Here is an 18,706-nt window from a genome sequence, read left to right on the forward strand (position 1 = left end):
CTCATGTTGACTTGGCTGACAGTCGATTTACTTTTTTTATATATATATTTAAATATTTAAGTTTAAAACAATTTTAACAAAAACAAACCTGATTTTAAAAAAATTTAATATTTAACTAAATTCAAAAATTCATATGCTTGTTTTGTTAAAATATTATATGTTTGCTGTTGCATAAAAAATCCAGAATACATAACATTGTTGTTTTATTTAAATAAATAAACAATTTAAATGTCTGTCTGGTGATGTTCTCTTCCTAATACAGCATGGCAAGAAAATCCTCCAAATATTAATGATTAACCTGTTGAATTGGAGATAGTTCACCTCCCAATGACTTCATTAATATCTACTTCAAATACTTTTGGTAAATGAAATAACCAATCATTCATTTTCTGATATAGCTGTAAAACTCATCTGAAAAGTTTTCAAAATAAATCACTTTAAAAATGTATAGTGTATACCTTCTAAAAATGAAACCTACATCTACCTCTGAGTTGTGAAGAACATGTATTAAGGTTATAACAACCAACCAGAATGCACTTTTATGTAGAAATCCATAATTAAATCGGGTTTTCCTGACTAGTGATTTAAATCATGATTAAAATCAATCTGATTTAAATCAGATCCTCCCTGATTTCAGTTACATGTTCCATATACTACTTTTAATAAATGTGATAATTTTCTTGACTTGTGTGTGGACCCTCCTTCCTAAAGATGTTTGCAGATTTGGTATTGTGCCATGTGACTCACAGAACATGGATTGGAATGATGTAGCTGTCTGGTGCGATCATACTGCAAACACTTTTCTGTTCATCCCACACCCACAATCCCTGCCTCAGTTTAAGAAATATCCAAAATCCTAAGGATACATGGGGGGAATGGGGAAAATACATTATCCGCTCACAGAAAGCACTGGGAGTTTTAAAAGCAGCAGAAGCACACCACAGAAAATGGGTAGATAAACATCTTCATGGCTTGGTTTATATATAGAACAATGAAACACAATTAAAAAAGCCATGCAGGCCTCTGCCATGACTGGCATTCATCATAGCTGTCCAGGGGACATGAAAGAATTGTCATTCATCCTCATAGTTGGTTGCCTTCAGCACGTCAGAAAGTTCAGCCCAGATTTCATCTTGTATCTCGCCGATCACTAACGCGACCACATAAACATTTGTACCGCAGTAAGGAGCAGCAGCAGAACCAGACCATCATCCAGTTGCTCCATGCCTTCCACCCAATTTGGCAGGAGGGAGAGGTGAGCAGGAACTGTCATCAGCAAATGTATGATGGTGGGGGAGATAGCACCAACAATACACAGCAAAGCAGTTCCTACGGTGTCTGCAGTGATGCACAGCACACTGGGATACCACCCCTGAAATGGAAGTGCCAACACTGTGTAACAACAGCACAAGTGTGGTTGTGGGTATGTGCACGTACACAGCGTGATACCTGTGTACAGTACAGTATATGTGGACACATTATTTTATTAATATTATTGCATCACTTATACCATCAAAGAATAAACATTTCTATTGGCAAATTATTGCCCCCAATGATAGGAATAGGTTGTTGAATACTTTATTAGATCTTGATTAAAAAAAAAGAGATTCTTTGAGGACTTGAATGGGAGCCTATCTACGCAAATCTCATCAGGGCTTTGAAGTTAATGGGGTGCTGCACAGGAGTCTGCTGTGCAGTCAGCTGCAGAATCAGGGCCTAATTTAGGGCTAACTCCTGCAACCATTAATCACATAAACAGGCCTTACTCAAGTGAGTAACAGTCTACTTGTGTGTCTCTATGCTAATTGCATGAGAAAGGGTTAAAGGAACATGCCCTTAAAGAGGCACATAGAGGTTGTGCTTCAGAGTAGCAGCTGTGTTAGTCTGTATTCGCAAAAAGAAAAGGAGGACTTCTGGCACCCTAGAGACTAACCAATTTATTTGAGCGTAAGCTTTCGTGAGCTACAGCTCACTTCATCGGCTGCATAGAGGTTGTGCTATAACACAACACATATAACAGCTCTGCCAGCAGCAAACCCTCCTAGTGGTGAGGCAGCTGACAGAGGCCAAAAGAGGCGCTTCGGCGGGCGTGCCCTTACACCGGGTGCCTGGGGGAAATAAGCGCTACCAACGCACTTGTAGGTCACTACAACCGAGTCGACATCACTACAACCGAGTCGACACCAAGGGCACTTCCTGCTGGAGACGAATTACCCCCCCGAACACATGAACCTTCCGCCCCGGCAGCCGCTCCCGCCGGAACCCGGGCCTGGCAGGGTCGGGCACCCAGCGGCGGCGGAGACTGACACGGTTTCCCACACGGCGGCCCGCCCACGGCGCTAAGCCAGGCTGCTGACCACGATGCCGTTTCCCAGCGCGGCCAAGCCCCGTCGAGGAGCCAGGGGGCGACACCCCCATTACCGTGGCCTCCCCCCCGCGCGGGCGCTGCTGGTCACGGGGCGGCTCGGACCCGCGTGGGCTGCTCGCGGGGCAATGGCGGGTACCCCGGGCCGGCGCGAGGGGGGCGTGGTTCAGCGTCACCGGGTTGTGCGCGAGTCGGCTCGGTGCCGGCCGGCCGGCGGCTGGAGCGGCGGGGGCGGGGCCTCAGGGGAGGCGGGCTGACGTTGGGCCGTTCCCGCCCGAGCCGTTCCGGGGTCAGAGGGCGTGTTTGTGACGGCGGTTGGGTGCGCGAGGCGACGGGAGCGGAGCGAGGCGGAGGCTGCCGGCCGCCCGGGAGCTCGCAGCAGCAGCACTGGGCTGAAGCGGCCCGGCGGGGGCCAGCGCCGGCAGCACCATGTCACGCGGCTCGATCGAGATCCCCCTCCGGGACACTGACGAGGTGAGGCGGCGGCGGACGCGGCGGCCTCGGGCCTGGTTCTTTCCCCCTGCTGACCCCTGGCGCTGTGCGGGGCGTCCCCCGCCCCGCAGCCATGAGCTGGCCCCGGGGAGTGTGTGTGTGTGTGTGTGTGTGTGTGAAGTGTGTGATGGCCTCATAACTCTGACCCCCCTGCCCACACACACGGGCCTTGTGAGCCGCCCTCACTCCGCTGAATACCCCCCCCCCCGGGCCTGTCGCTCCCCCCTTGGTGGGCAGCGGGGTTGTGCCTGGCCGGTTTTCATGGGGAGGAAAAGCAGCTGTTAGGAAAGGCAGCCCCGGGGCCTCGGCCGGCCGCACGTTGTGCTGGTTGTTTTCACGCAGGCACCACAAGGAAGAGAGTGGTGGCCTAGTTCCCCCAATAATAACCTTCAATCATAAAAATGGAAGCCTCTTACAAAGCTACTAAGGGCTTTAGCCTGAACTCCTCTGACGACTAGTAACTTTCATTTGCCCATGTGCTGTCCAGCTGTAGCGTGGCAAAGTTAAACTTCATGTTGTCTAATTCTGTGTCACGTCAGGTTAGCTAAAAGTGTGTTTTAAAGTCAGCTTAGTTAAATCGGTGGAAAATCCTGTGTGGACACTCCTAATTCAGTTTAAAGCTGATTTATATCAAGTTGGGTTACATGGGTTCCTTGCCAACATAAACTAAACTGACAATAGGGATATATAGATTTAAGAGTGCTGCACAGGTGTTTACACCAGTATAACTAAATCAAATTTAAAACTGATATTGGTTCAAAACTTGTATGAAGACGAATCCTTAAACTGGTGAAGCAGTTAATTCTGTTACTAGATACTACTTTCACGTACTTGTTTAAAAAAAATCTTTCACTGCCATTAGCTGTTACTTTGTTTGAAACTTGCCACCAGTTTGGCAGTATGTTTTGCTTTCTGTAGGTAATGTATGTGTATAATCATAAGTATTAATCTCCTCCTCCACCCCCCCCCCCCAAAAAAAAATTAATTGCTTTCACCGTGGTTGTCCACAAGGATAAGTGATCTTAGTACTGCTCTTTGAATTGAGGGCCATCTGTGTTTATGACATGAGACAAACTTACTTTTCTTTCCATCTGGGAGGCTGGTCTGTGGATTAATCTCCAGGGACTGCAGTAAGAGTACAAAGTGCAATTTTTTTTCTGTCTTTTTCCCCTATACTCTTATTTGCTCACTTCCTACCACTACACACACACTGGAAGATTATCAGAAATATGACTTTATTTTCCTGTAGTTCAGCAGTTGGAACAAAATACTTTAATTTAGCAAAAAAAGCATAACAAGATCCAGTGGTTGGAAGCTGAAGCAAGATATGTATTCATGACAGTGAGCATAATTCCTGGAACAGTTTACCTAGGGATGTGGTGGATTCTTCATCACTTATGATCTTTAAAATCAAGTCTGGTTGTCTTTCTAAGAGTTGCTATAGTTCAGAAAGAAGTTATGGGCTTGATGCAGAAGTTACTGGTACGGTTTTATGCCTGTGTTTAAGTAGGAAGTCAGACTCAACTATCATAATAATTCCTTCTAGCCTTAAAATCAATGTATGTATGGTACAAAGCATTTATCTCAGTTAGTAAGGCAGCTAAGTAATGCTGGGGACCGCATGGCTCATTGATAGAGGCTGGACTGGGAATAAAAAACAAAGGTTCTATCTCCAGCTCTTCAACCGATTTACATTGTGACCTTGGGGAAATCATGTAATCTCTGTGTCCACAGCTGTAAAATAGAGATCTACTGTATTTGTCAATGAAAAGTGCTATTGAATTGCAAAATATTATTGTTCTTTTGCATCCATGTGTGGGTTATTGCCATGTCTTATGTGGCACTATCTTCTTATTTACAGTTAGTGGTACTGCAGTATCCAATATCCAGCTCAAAATCCAGTTTCTGCAATTTAATTATATCTGTATAGAGTGGATTGTGGATTACAGCCTCAATTTTCTGCTCAGTAAAGGTTTTGCTCTCTGTTTTAGGTACTTGTATGGTCCTCGCTGCATAGTATCTGAGTGCCTCACAATCTCACATTACTCCTGTGATGAAGTGAGCTGTAGCTCACGAAAGCTTATGCTCAAATAAATTGGTTAGTCTCTAAGGTGCCACAAGTACTCCTTTTCTTTTTCGGGATATACTAATTAGCCCTATTTTACAGATGGGGAATTGAGGCACAAAGACACTAATGACTTACCTGGGGTCACACAGTAATGTTTTATAGAAGGGAATTGAGCCTGGATTTCCCTGAGTCTCAGGCTAGCACTTTATCCGCTGGACCAACCTTCGTTCCATATGTGTGTCTTCTGGATCATAACCTCTTTGAGAGAGACTCATTTTATGTCATTTACATTGCTGAGCACGTTGTCAGTGCTGTATAAATGATAGGACAGATTTATTCTTTTCTCCTTTTGCCCACAGACTGCAAAAAATGGATTATATTCTGCTCTCTGAAATATGTCCAGTTTCTGCTGATCTCTGTGGCCGTGGCCATTTGTGCTCTAAGGGCAGTACTTGCTCCCAACCCCATAGATACTTACTTTCTATGTTATTTGGGGGATGGTCTTATTGGAGAACCTCTTCAAGTGGAAAATCCATTCTCCAGGTTGTCTAATCTAACTTCTGGCATGCTGGAGAGAGTGAGGATTAGGGTTTCTGTTGAGTTTCTATTATAAATATTGTAAATATAGACTTTAAATGGAACTTTTAAAAAGTTGATAACATGAGTTAACACTTACCATGAATATTATTGTTGCTTTTAGGTCATTGAGCTTGACTTCGATCAGTTACCGGAGGGGGATGAAGTTATAAGTATCCTGAAACAGGAACATACTCAGCTGCACATATGGATTGCTTTAGCGGTCAGTATTTATGCAAATAATTTCTACTATATTGCATTTGTTAGCAGAAGAAATTAAATTATTCTTCTAGATCACTGATATTTCTTACATCAATTTTGATATTGCAAATATCGGTAGAGGCTCTACAACTTGAGGTTTGTAATGAATTGATACCATTTTTGGCTGCTTCTAATACTATATTTAAAAATTGCACACTTCATTAATTTTGTTTTAACTTCGTTTTTTCAAAGTAAAAAACATTGTCCTGATGTTCAAATATAGTGGAAAAAATACATTGGTGACTGAAGAAAGATAAAATTGTCTCTTTGATTGTGCTTATAAAAAATCCCTCTTAATTTATTAACACAGACGTCACTATCTAGGCTATGCATCACAATGAGGCAAGATCAGTGCTAGCAATATTCACTGAACTACCCTATCAAGTTTATGCTGGCTGGAAGGGAGATCTGAACAGTTCCCATGGGAGTGCTTTAATAAATAAGAAAAGAGTGAATGGAGGAAAAATTGCCATAAAAGACTATGAATGTGAAAAGAATCAACAACATAGAACTTTAGGATTAAATGGTCTGAACACTTTCCTTGTAAAGTTCAACTTCTGTATGCTTTGGCTAAATTTCCAAAGGTGTTTTCCAAAAGTATGTTTCCATTAGAGAGAGTAATGAATTACATTGGCATGATTGCAGCCTGACTGGTAGGACGCTCACTTCTGTACCAGAAGGTTGTGGGGTTGAAGTCCTACATGAGGATGCTCACCCTCTTCTGACTACCGTACACTGCTAGTAGGTTCTGCAGTCTCAGACGTGTTACATTGCAGACAGGCTTCAAACTGACTTTTTTTGTTTTGCTTAGTCTCTGGTTGTCCAGTTGAACACTTAAGGATCCCAGTGCTCTTTTGGACAGGCATAGCTGATCACTTGTGTACTGTCCAACAATTTAATCTTTGAATAATTTTTCATGTGTGTGTTTGTATGAATGAATGATTGTGAACAGCAGAGCACCTGCTCTAACAACTGCTGTATTTGTATATGTAATTCATCAGTGGAAAGATTTTGTACTAAGAAAAAAGTACTCATGGAGCTATATTGAAACATGTTACATTAGAATGTAAGTGAAAATCTGTGGTTTAACTGGAAAAAAATATGGTGGAATAGCTATAAAAGTAGTATTTAAAATGTTTGCTTTTATAGTTGGAATATTACAAACAAGGAAAAACAGAAGATTTTGTGAAACTGTTGGAAGCTGCACGAATAGATGGTAACTTGGATTATAGAGACCATGAAAAAGATCAGATGACATGCTTGGATACTCTGGCAGCATACTATGTACAGCAGGCACGGAAGGAAAAGAATAAAGACAACAAGAAGGAGCTCATTACACAAGCTACCCTGCTGTATACTATGGCTGACAAAATTATCATGTATGATCAGGTAAAAAAAAAGATTGTCCATTTATATGTAGAATCATAGCTATAAACTGTGTCATTAAACTTAGTTTGTAACTTTGTTATAGTATCCATACTCCAACTCTGATTCAAAGTACATTTTTTGAAAGGAAGCAGATACCTAATTATTGTACCCTAAAGGGAAGGTAGCCACTAATGGGCAGGCCCTTATAACCTCATTAGTGTGTGTTACACTACTGATTTCACAAACATTTGGATTAAATTGGCACTTGTGTAGCACTGCCCAGAATAAAAGTGGTCCTAGCTCAAGCTTCTTGATGTAACTATGCCTGTGTATTCCTTTTTTGTTGTTGTTGGCCGAAACATTTTGCTCGATATACCTTTTGGTGGTACGTGATTTGTAGAAATTAATTGTTGGAACCTGCAGTCTCACCATTGGTATTGCACAGGCTTTGATGCAGGAGAATGAAATTCATCATAAAATACCAAAATGAGGTTTGAAGTAGTACATTAGCACTCTTTCCTTTAGTCTGATTTTTATAACTTTTTTAAGAAAGACCCAAATACAAAATCCTAGTATTTGTATAAAAATGCAAAGAATAATATCTTAGAAATCTGTTTCTCATCTAGAATCACTTGTTGGGAAGAGCCTGCTTCTGTCTGCTGGAGGGTGATAAAATGGACCAGGCTGATGCACAGTTTCATTTTGTGCTCAACCAGTCTCCAAATAATATTCCAGCCCTCCTTGGTAAGAATTTTGTGAATATCTCTGCAAAAACCCAGTCTCTCCATCTCTATTTAGGACTTGTAGAAAATGCATGTTCACAGTCTGTCCCAGTTCTCGTAAGGAGAGACATACATGGGCCTTGCAATAAAGAAGGGAGATCTCTGTCTTGGGGTAATACGCATTTAAGAGCCTGAGATGGATTCAGGAAGTGCCTGCAGAAAGGAAAGCTGTGGTGGTGGAGGTATTATCAACAACTGTATGGTAATGCCTGTGTGGTTATGTCCATGTCTACCCTCAGGATGCCCCCTTGTAGCACGCTTGATTCTGCAGATGTGCTACCTCTTCTTTCCCCTTTGGCTCTTATAAGAAGTAACTCCCAGGTCAAAATATTTTAAATTGAGATTCCTCTGTGCGGTCATGTATGTTTAATATGTCTCTTATAGTGTATCAATTTAGTTTCTATCCCCTGAAATCAAGTCCTTGTTCCCCTTAATTTAGGGTTCCTACAGCCCTCCTTCTAGGCTTCTGTATGAGTGTTCCCATAGGCTACCCCTCCATAGGTCAGGAGTCTCACAGCCCTCCTAGGGTCTGTGCTGATAACAAAGGCTGGCTGAACCACTCAGCTTCTGAGTGGGCCTCTTTTAATCCTGTCCTTCCCCCAGGGCTGTGAAAGGTCAGTAGGCTGAAGAGCCAACAGGCAGGTGCACAGTTATGCTTTCACTAGGCAGATATGTCTCCTTCAGGCTGTCTGCTCACTCCCTCCTCCTTTGGCTCTCTGGAGGTTTCTCTTTTATTCCTAGGCCTGTGACTGATTTAGTCACATGACCTACCTGATTTGTCACATTTGGGGAGGAGAGCTGAGTGAGGCACAGGTGGGGCAGACCCTTTACTCTAAAAGGGGCCAGTCACCTAGGACAGTCCACCTTACTTACCAGTCTTTTCCTGCTGACACTAGTGGTGCTGTGCTCTCTCAATGTGGTCAGAACACTTTTTCAGTAGTGAAGAGTCAGCAAGCAGTAACACCTTCAGTCAGTATTCTAGAGTGAAGCTTATGGCAATTTTCATTCAAACTTCCTAACCAAGAAAAGAAAATGAAAATTATTTAAAAATGATTTAAAAACCTTACGTTTATGCTTGCTGTTGCCGTTTATTAATTGTATTTTCTGAGATACTTGACACTTGTAGGCTCGGCATCAAGACACACGAAGCAGTTATAATCAAATGAATGTTCCTCACAGCATGCAAGCTTTTACTAATTCCATTTATTCTGGCACTAACAATTGGAAAAAGTCAGAATGGCAAACCTATAGCAACTTCTGTAACTTGCTTGTTGTAACAGGTAAAGCATGCATTTCATTCAACAAGAAAGATTATAGAGGAGCCCTTGCCTACTACAAGAAAGCACTACGAACCAACCCAGGTTGTCCAGGTAAGGCGTAGAAAATCTTTGCTACTGAAGCGATCTTACTAAGTTGTTTAAACCTAAAATTGGTCCTTATAATTCCTGCAGTTAGAAAATGGGCTTTATTATAATTCCTTTTTTCCAATCCATGCAGTCACAAATGAAATTCTTATTCTTGTAGGACAGATCTGCTTTCTGCTGGCTCTGTAATAGCTGCTAACTGAGTAAATGACTAAGAGTATGTCTGCCGTATTGTTGTAGCCATGTTGGTCCCAGGATATTAGAGAGACAAGGTGGGTGAGAGGTAATTTTGTTTTATTGAACCAATTTCTGTTGGTGAAAGACAAGCTTTGGAGTTACACAGAGCTCTTCTTCAGGTCTGAGAAAGGTACTCAGTATCACAGCTAAATATAATGCAGAACAGATTGTTTAGCATAAGTAGTTAACACGTTATTGGGGCATTTAGTGCACTGGATGAGGTACACATGTGATAGGCATGTGTATCTTGAAAGGTGTGGGTGGGTATTGGTCATCATAGCAGTGTGGCTATGTGTACAGGTTTTGCCTCTGTTGTGGTAGAGGCTGGCGTCACCTTGAGCTCGTGTGTTTTGGTCTGTGAGGAGCTTGCTTCTGATAGTGAGATTGGTGGGTTGTCTGAAGGCCAGAAGAGGTGGCTTGGGAAAGATTTTTTTCAGGATGTCTCCATTGAGTATGGGTTGTGATTGTTTTATGATACCCCATAGGGGTTTCAGTGTGGAGTAGAAGGTGACAAATAGAGGTATGTGGTTGGAGGAGGTATTTTTTTCCTGTATTGAAGCAGGTTCTTTTGGGGTATTTGAGTGACCTGTTCCATGATGTGATGTATTTCTCTGGTGGAGTGTCCTTGTTTGATGAAGGAAGTCTTAAATATGTTAAAGTGTATATCCCAGACTTATCACAGAATATGCTCTGAGAAGAATTTGAGTGCCTGGCTGTAGATAAGATTTCTTGGTGTGTTTGGGGTGGTTACTGGATCTGTGAAGATAAGTGCAGTCTGTGGGTTTATGGTGTATAGTTGTCTGTAGGGTTCCATTGTTGAAGCTGATTTTGGTGTCCAAGAAGTTGATGCTGGTGCGGGAGTGTTCTAGAGGGAGTTAGATGGATGGGTAGGGATGGTTGAAGTTGTGGTGGAAATGTGAGGAAGTCTAGGTCCTTTGTCCTGAAGATGAAAATATCATTGATGTATCTCCAATATATCACTGGTTTCATGGTGCATTTGTCCAGAAATTCTTCTGCTTGGTGTCCTACGAAAAGGCTGGCATATTGAGGAGCCATCCTACTACCAGTGGCTGTTCCCATGGTTTGGTTGAAGTGTGTGTTGTTGAATGTAAAATTGGTCTGGGTGAGGATCAAGTTAATAAGTTTGGGGTGGATATCTGAGTGTTGGCCATAATCTCGCTGGCTATGATTTGAGCTAGCATATCAAAAAGAGCATAGCTATGCCAATGGGAGGGGCCAGCTACCTCAAGTATGTGCCTAGCATCTCAGACAAGTATGTACTCAGGGTGACCAGTGGCTCACAGCAAAGTGGCTACGCCCCATTTTTAGTATACTTGCTCCAGGGAGCCGGTGCAGGTATTTCCTTGAACTAGGAAATATGCTTCCTGTTCAAAGAGTAGACATACCTTAAGTAGGCCAAGTTCATGCATTTCTGACCAATAGATTTTTAAAAAGCTATTAAAGAAGTACAGAAAGTACCAAAGGGATGTCCAAATCAAGACTCTTGTCCAAAAAGGATTACAGAAACTAGCTCTAAGCTTTTTGAATGTGAAGTTAGACAGAGGTAAATGGAGACATCACAAAATTCTGAACAAAACAAATTATGTATGTGTCAAATTTATCTAAGATGTGTCAAATGATACAATGAACCATCAGCTCATCAGATATTTTTGTATCATATGGGATTTTTATTACTAAAATTCTGCGGAAACTACCAGAGGCAGCAGAAGTTATATGTGCAGTGTTTAGAAATTAAGGAAGTACTTGAAGAGGGTGTCACACATTCCTTTAATAGAGGAATAAGTGTTATCAAACACTGAAAGATGGGGTACACCTACATAAACTACTTGGCCATTTTCTGTCCTAAACATGAGTTATAATTAGGGCCACATGTAATCTGTGATTTTTTTATTTTTTTTTAGCTGTGGATTAGCTGCAGAATCCACTCCTTGCTGCAGAATTGTGCTCAGAAATTGAAGTTGGGTTTTTTGTGTGGTGGTTTTTTTTGTTTTTTTAAGAAAAAAGTTTCTACTACTTACAAGGAAAACTTCTACATGTGCAATTAATGTAAACAAATGTGGCTGTTTATTCCTGAGTCTGTAGACAGCCTAAAACAATGTCTGTAGTGTGAACTGCTCCCTTTATATTGAACAGTGTAAGAACTTTGATATCAATGGATGATAATTTAAGCAGTCTTTGTTACCCTTTTACTGCTAATCATTTTAGAAGAAACACCTAGCTTAATTGCTTATCCCACAATCCCAAACCATCTCATTCCCTTGCCGAGGTACCAAAACTATCCCCTTTCTAGCTGATCAAACCTCCAGCTTTCCTGACTGACAGTTCTGTAATACTGTTCTTTCTAAATGTCATTCTGCACCACAGTGAAAATTAAATTATTAGGAATAGATTAAAAGTGATATTAAGCATAAATGTTACATTGACTGCACTTTCATATTTCATTTAATTAAAAAAATTATCTGAAACTACTTCAGAAGTATAAGCCTGCTCCACTATAAAATAGTAGAAATCAGGGGCCTTACCACACTATTAATGTCAGGTTTGCCACTGAGCACAGGGCCTTGTTTATAACTGTCTCTAAATACAGTGTGAATCAAGTAATAAAGATATCAATCCTGTATCAGTTCACTGTCTAAAGTAAAAAACATACATGTAAAAAGTTTTGATTTTTGACATTCTGAATGACTTGCTTTTGTTTTCTAGCTGAGGTTCGATTAGGCATGGGCCATTGCTTCGTGAAACTGAACAAATTGGAAAAAGCTCGTCTGGCATTCAGCAGGGCTCTGGAGCTCAATTCGAAATGTGTAGGGGCTTTGGTTGGATTGGCTGTTCTAGAACTCAATAACAAAGAGGTGGGTGTGATGGGATGGGGAGAATGTGAAGTGCTATATTGGGTTTCTAGTTAAACAATGAGCCTCACAGCAGTCTGAAATTATTTTTTTTAATTTTATATATCTATATATCACTGAATCACTTTAATCAACATCACTGATGTTGATGGTATTGCAATTCTGAATAGTTATAATGAGTGCAAATTAAATAATGCTAATCTCTCGTGTACTACTTAGAGCCGCCTGTATTTGATAAGTGATATGTACACTAAGTGATATGAATTAAAAACTATAGCGGTGTGTTAAAAGTGTGTGTAAAAAATATTTTACATAGAATAATAAACTGTGCCCATGTACGTGGTCTGAGTACATTTCTAATGGTTTGAAATTTGTTCTTAATCAGTTTAATCAGTTCACCACTTTCAATAAGCAGCACCTCCACATACAAATAACACTGCAACACATTGGCCAGTGCTGCATTCTTCCCTTACCCTCTTCAAAGGCTGGGCATTAAAAACAAGTCCTTTAGCAACCTCTGAAAGTCTGCAAATCTCAAGTAAAATTGGTGTGGTGTAGAAGGGCACTTCAGGGAGAATGCTATACCAGTAGCCCCCTCATCATTGTATCAAGGAGTAATCTACTGTCAGTGTTTCCACTGATTGCAGTTGTAGCAGAGTGTCTTGGTAAGAAAGGCAGTCTGTCAGGTGGCCTGATCCCAGGCCATTCAGACTTCATAAGTCCAAACCAACACCTGAACATCTGTCTGAAGTTCGCACGTAACCAGTCAGGAGCACAGGTGTCACATGGACCTTGTCCACATTAAAAGGTTTGCCACTTTAATCACACTGGCAAAACCCTCCTGTGTTGATGCACCTTTACACTGGTATAACTGCATGTACTGGTTATTCCATTTTGGCGAAGCAAAATGAGCTAAAGTGGTATACATGTATCTACACAAGGGTTTTTACCCAAATAACAGCATCAGTAAAAATTACACCCTTTGCCAACATAATTATGCCACTAGAACTTTTTGAGTGTAGACCAGGCCTTGCTCTCTATTGGACACCCTACTTACCAAACAGGTGATCACCTTCTGCATTGTTTCTAGCTTTCATATAAATTAAGATGTAGCCTCGTAGAGTGCATTGAAAATACAAATACTAATTCTATTTCTGTATGGTTTTTCCTTTTGCATCCGTTCAAACCTGCACTTGCACGTTTAACTTTATCTACAGTATAAACAAACATATATGGAAATGAGAGAATTTACACTGTTAAAATTATAGCACCAAACCAAAAAGTTCTAAAACCTGAGATCATAAATGATTCATTAAACTAAATTCTCAGGGATATTGCTATGATAGCTTTGGAAAGGACCAATGTATTTTTGGACTGTAAAAACACTTTCACTTCTATTGCACCTTCCATCTGATTGTCTGAAAGCATTTCATGAACATTAATTAATCCTTTGTTAGGTATTTTACCCTTTTTATGATGGATAACTGAGATGTAGATGCTAAATGAGGTGCCAGAAATTACACATTGAGTCAATGGCAAAGCAGAAAATAGAATTAGAGATAAGATTTCTTCCCTGTGATAATTTCACATTTGTGCCAGCTTGCAAGTTACTGTACTTGTCATGGGTTCTGACTTGCAATAAAGTTTGGGTTTGTACTCAGGAAAACTAAATTATTGCAAATTAAGAGATCCCTTTGGAAGGGAATGATTTAATGTTCATTTTTTAAAAGGCAGATTATAAAAAGCAAATGCTTATCTAATATTTTATAGTGTAGTAGTGTTCAAAGTCCCTAGTTGAGATTGGAGCTCCAGTGTGCTAGTTGCTGTACAAAGGCATAGGAACACGTGGCCAGAGCTTGCGCATTAGAGATAAAAACGTATAGGGTGGGGAAAGGGATACAACATATTAGCAAAATAATCAAGATGAGGATGAGCACACATGGTGTTTCCTCTTTTAGTAGTTGTGGCCAGAGTGGGGATGAAAGGGAATGTTGGTGGTGAGTGGGTCAGTAAATAGGAACAAGGGAGTTGAGTGTGAGGGACGGTACCATAGCGGGCAGAGGAAGTCCAGCCATGAGAAGATCTGTGAGGAGGAGGTAGGAGCAAACAACAGTTGGAAAATATCTCCACCTCAGGAAGTCCTGTTCCTCTTTCCACCACCCATGAAAGGCCTTGGTGCCCTGTCAAAGGGGTACTCTCTGTTGTGAATCTGGGGAGAGTAAAGAGGTTCTGGTTGGATTGTTCTGATGCTGCTTCTTGCCATCAATGGGAAGGCTCTTCTGAGCCACAGTTCCTGGGACTTGTGAGAAGAATAGCTCTGAAGATGTTATATTGAGGAAATATGTTGAAATATAGTGCTAATATCTATTATTTCATTTAGGCTGATTCTATCAAAAATGGTGTTCAACTCCTTTCTAGAGCTTACACAATTGATCCCAGTAACCCAATGGTGCTGAACCACTTGGCTAATCACTTTTTCTTCAAAAAGGTAAGAAAATACATGAATGGAAAATTCCATAACTTTCTGAACAGTAACCGCTCCAGTGTCAAACTCATTACTGCTTCTGGCTTCCAAAAATCATTTTAAATCCTGCATTTTGAAAGGTATTAAAGTACAGCTGTTAAAAGAATAAGTTTTACCCATCGTATGACTTTCATAAGGCCAAAGGGTAAAAGTACATTTTTTTAATATAGGCAGACAAGTGTAAAATTTCAACTTTTAAATCCCTTATTTGTTTTTTTCTCAAAACTGCCAAGAAAGAGCGCACGCTTTTTTCTTAATTTAAACCTACCTACGTTTCCTGAAAACATTTCTTTTCTGCTACTTTTAAAACTGGGGTATAGAGAAAAGAACAGTACCTTGTAAAACTAAATCTACTGATGTTAACTTACCAAATGCTACTGCTTATGTTTGTCTGCGTTAATCAGTCCAGGCCTGATGTTTCAGAAATGTATACACTTCACTATAAATGGGTTGGGATTTTTCAAACTGAGTTTTATTTTCATCTTTCAGGATTATGGTAAAGTCCAGCACTTGGCTCTCCATGCTTTCCATAATACAGAAGTTGAAGCTATGCAGGCAGAGAGTTGCTACCAGCTGGCCCGGTCTTTTCACGTACAGGTAGAATGAATTTTTAAAAATCCTCTTCTAGATTACATTTAGAACGTTGTAATATTCAAATGTATTCAACATCTTTAAAAAAACTAAACAAAACTCTAAGAAAATAATCCATCTGCTTTTTTTTTTCTCCTTGTTTCTTTTAAATTAGGAAGATTATGACCAAGCTTTCCAATACTACTACCAAGCCACACAGTTTGCCTCATCCTCTTTTGTATTACCATTTTTTGGATTGGGGCAAATGTACATTTATCGGGGGGACAAAGAGAATGCATCACAATGCTTTGAAAAAGTTTTGAAAGCCTACCCTAACAATTATGAGACTATGAAAATCCTTGGATCTCTTTATGCTGCTTCAGAAGACCAAGACAAACGAGATATTGCAAAAGTATGTTCAAATATTTATTTGCTGAATTTGGATCTCCATGTTACCTGTTTGATGACCTTGAATGTATGTCACTCCAGCTGATACCTCATTCATGCATCCAAGGGAAAAATTTGTCCCTGAAAATCTGAGTTATGATATCGCTAAAAATCAGGTTTACTTTGCTGTGAAAATAGAAGTGGGGGTGTGATAGTAGGTCAGTCACTTGTCCGAATGGCAGATGTTATTAACTGCAGAGAAGGTAATGCCATCTGAACAGAAGTGGGACCACACTAGGAGACCTGTTAACCAAAGCTAACAAAACCATTCTGTTTTCTGTTGCATATGGAAAAACACTTGTTTTTCTCTGCACAAAAAAGGTGATTTGCCTGTAAATGACAACTTGACAATCACATTTCTGGGAATGTTCTTATCCTCCCAGTTTAACATTCTAAAAGGACATTGTCACATACTAGTACAACATTTTTTTAAAAATTTGTCTTTATTCTTTCTGATGCTTAGATCTTTTCCTACTGATTTTCTTTGTATTTACTCAGCACTGCTTTTCCCTCAAATTTTGAATGGCAGTGTGGTAACATGGTTTCGTTTACTGATCAGTAATTTAACAGTATATAATACCTCTATCATGACAGACCCTCCTTTTGGTAGGGAACACAGACATTTCCCAGAGCTGAGCTTTAATGAAAACCGACAAGCATAATATCGGGACTGATCTGAAGATAAGTTTCATGGCAAATCAGTCTGCTAATTTCTCAATTATTTGAATGTGGTAGTTTTGAGGAAGTTTGTATTCCTCCTGAATATTTAGAACCCTAAAGGCTTTCTCCATATCTTACTAAATGGGGTGGGGTGCAGAATACATGGTGTTAAGTGATGATGAACTAGGTTGGCTTTGTTGCCTAACATGCTCAGTTATATGCGTACATTTGAGGTTTTATATCTTTACAGAAGAGATGTTTCTGCTTTCAAACCTAAACAAGTAGAAAACAAAATCTGGTGCCTTTTTTGACAGTTTATATTTATCTTTTGAGTGCATAAGTAATGTTTGTTTTTTTCTCAGGGTCACTTGAAGAAAGTCACAGAACAGTATCCAGATGACGTAGAAGCGTGGATTGAACTAGCGCAAATCCTTGAGCAGACTGACATACAGGTATTAATGCTGTAAAATGGAGACATTGTATAACACATACACTTGGTTTAAGTTACAAAGTGATGCATGGAACTCATCCCGCTACTTCCTTCCCACATTTTCAATCTTACAATTGCACAGGGTGCCCTCTCAGCCTATGGAACAGCAACACGCATCCTTCAGGAGAAAGTGCAGGCTGATGTCCCACCAGAGATTTTGAATAATGTGGGTGCTCTCCATTTTAGGCTTGGAAATCTAGGTGAAGCAAAGGTACTAAACCACATTACTACTTTTTAAATAACCTAATTTTAAGAAATTATCCAAATCTGAGTTTAAATTATTTAATCATCTAAGCATTCTGTTCCTCTCTCCTTCCTCTCTTTATTTTGTCCTTAGAAATACTTTTTGGCATCTCTGGATCGTGCTAAGGCAGAAGCTGAACATGATGAGCATTACTACAATGCTATCTCAGTAACAACATCTTATAATCTTGCCAGACTATATGAGGCAATGTGTGAATTCCATGAAGCAGAAAAGCTATATAAAAACATTTTAAGGGAACATCCTAACTATGTTGACTGTAAGAAATTCTTCTATTTTGGTTCAATAATCCTCTTCAAACTGAAAGATTTTTGTTTTGAGGCCCTCATCTGCCCCTTTGTATTGTTTGAGATTTTTGTTTTATAACAGACTTCAGGAGGCTGAGCGATTTGTCTTGTGTAACTGATGTATCCTTCTTTCTTCTATTCGGTGCATAGATCATAAGTCAAATCAAATTGTTTTCAAATTTTAACCATTTTAATTAACACTTACAAAAGATATAGTCAGAGATAGCATAAGCTTTCCAACTCCATTCTCCAGCATTTAAATGAAAATCATATGCGTGTCCATATATAGAAATAAAAATATAGAATATCCTAAACATATCAGGAAAAAGACAGTTTGTGAAATCCTTGCCTGGCCTGATTTATTCTGTTTGAGCGGATTATGTAAAATCATTTTCTGTTTTTAGGCTATTTGCGCTTAGGAGCTATGGCTAGAGATAAAGGCAATTTTTATGAGGCTTCTGATTGGTTTAAAGAAGCACTTCAGATAAATCAGGTTAGTGAGACTCTTAAATATTTAATTTAGAACAAAAATTTCAAATGAGATTCGCTGGATTCCTGTCTTTTTTTTTTTTTTTTTTTTTTTTAAATATATGCAAGTTATCCAAAGTAGTTCTTTCTTTTAGTTAACTTCCTCTGCTCTGTTTTCTGTATATAAAAATGTAATTTATTTCCATATAATACACGTGTAATAATACAATGATTAAGGCTTGTATTTAGATGTCTAGCACAGATAAGTGAAAACAGTCCTTAAGTTACTTACAATGGAGTTTGTTTCAGGACCATCCAGATGCTTGGTCTTTAATTGGTAATCTTCACTTGGCTAAACAAGAATGGGGTCCAGGACAGAAGAAATTTGAAAGGATATTGAAACAACCATCCACGCAAAATGACACTTACTCCATGCTGGCTCTTGGTAATGTCTGGTTACAAACTTTGCATCAGCCCACCAGGGATAGAGAGAAGGTAAATTTCACATCTGTTGAAGTGCATTGGTATGCCATTAACCTTTGACCTCCCTGCGGAAGTATTTTATGTTGTATGTATGGCAAGTTCATCAGTTGTAAAAATATTAGGTGCACTGCG

The 18,706-nt window shown here is 39.9% G+C and overlaps 1 protein-coding gene and 1 long non-coding RNA gene across 4 annotated transcripts in view; one reads left to right on the top strand and one right to left on the bottom strand.

Moving 5' to 3' along the window:
* Positions 1 to 950: 950 nt before the first annotated feature.
* LOC122466453 lies at positions 951 to 2,290 on the bottom strand. The gene is made up of 2 exons (XR_006291937.1): positions 2,137 to 2,290; positions 951 to 1,372 (listed from the first exon to the last, which is right to left on the bottom strand). It is a non-coding gene; the product is annotated as an uncharacterized LOC122466453 (long non-coding RNA).
* CTR9 (CTR9 homolog, Paf1/RNA polymerase II complex component) overlaps positions 1,202 to 18,706 on the top strand; it is a 30,393-nt gene continuing 12,888 nt past the window's right edge. Inside the window, exons 1-14 of one of the 3 annotated variants that reach the window (XM_037899812.2) lie at positions 1,202 to 2,839; positions 5,626 to 5,724; positions 6,912 to 7,151; positions 7,757 to 7,874; positions 9,193 to 9,282; positions 12,238 to 12,386; positions 14,764 to 14,871; positions 15,397 to 15,504; positions 15,653 to 15,889; positions 16,947 to 17,036; positions 17,157 to 17,285; positions 17,412 to 17,595; positions 18,028 to 18,116; positions 18,401 to 18,586. In XM_037899812.2, coding sequence (XP_037755740.1) covers positions 2,795 to 2,839; positions 5,626 to 5,724; positions 6,912 to 7,151; positions 7,757 to 7,874; positions 9,193 to 9,282; positions 12,238 to 12,386; positions 14,764 to 14,871; positions 15,397 to 15,504; positions 15,653 to 15,889; positions 16,947 to 17,036; positions 17,157 to 17,285; positions 17,412 to 17,595; positions 18,028 to 18,116; positions 18,401 to 18,586 — 1,872 coding nt within the window. In that variant the 5' untranslated portion in view covers positions 1,202 to 2,794. Of the gene's footprint in view, positions 2,840 to 5,625; positions 5,725 to 6,911; positions 7,152 to 7,756; positions 7,875 to 9,192; positions 9,283 to 9,442; positions 9,549 to 12,237; positions 12,387 to 14,763; positions 14,872 to 15,396; positions 15,505 to 15,652; positions 15,890 to 16,946; positions 17,037 to 17,156; positions 17,286 to 17,411; positions 17,596 to 18,027; positions 18,117 to 18,400; positions 18,587 to 18,706 lie in introns of those variants that run through there. The other 2 variants (XM_037899813.2, XM_037899814.2) reach the window with 2 other exon arrangements.

This window comes from Chelonia mydas, chromosome 6 (assembly GCF_015237465.2).
Source record: "Chelonia mydas isolate rCheMyd1 chromosome 6, rCheMyd1.pri.v2, whole genome shotgun sequence".
NCBI lineage: Eukaryota > Metazoa > Chordata > Testudines > Cheloniidae > Chelonia > Chelonia mydas.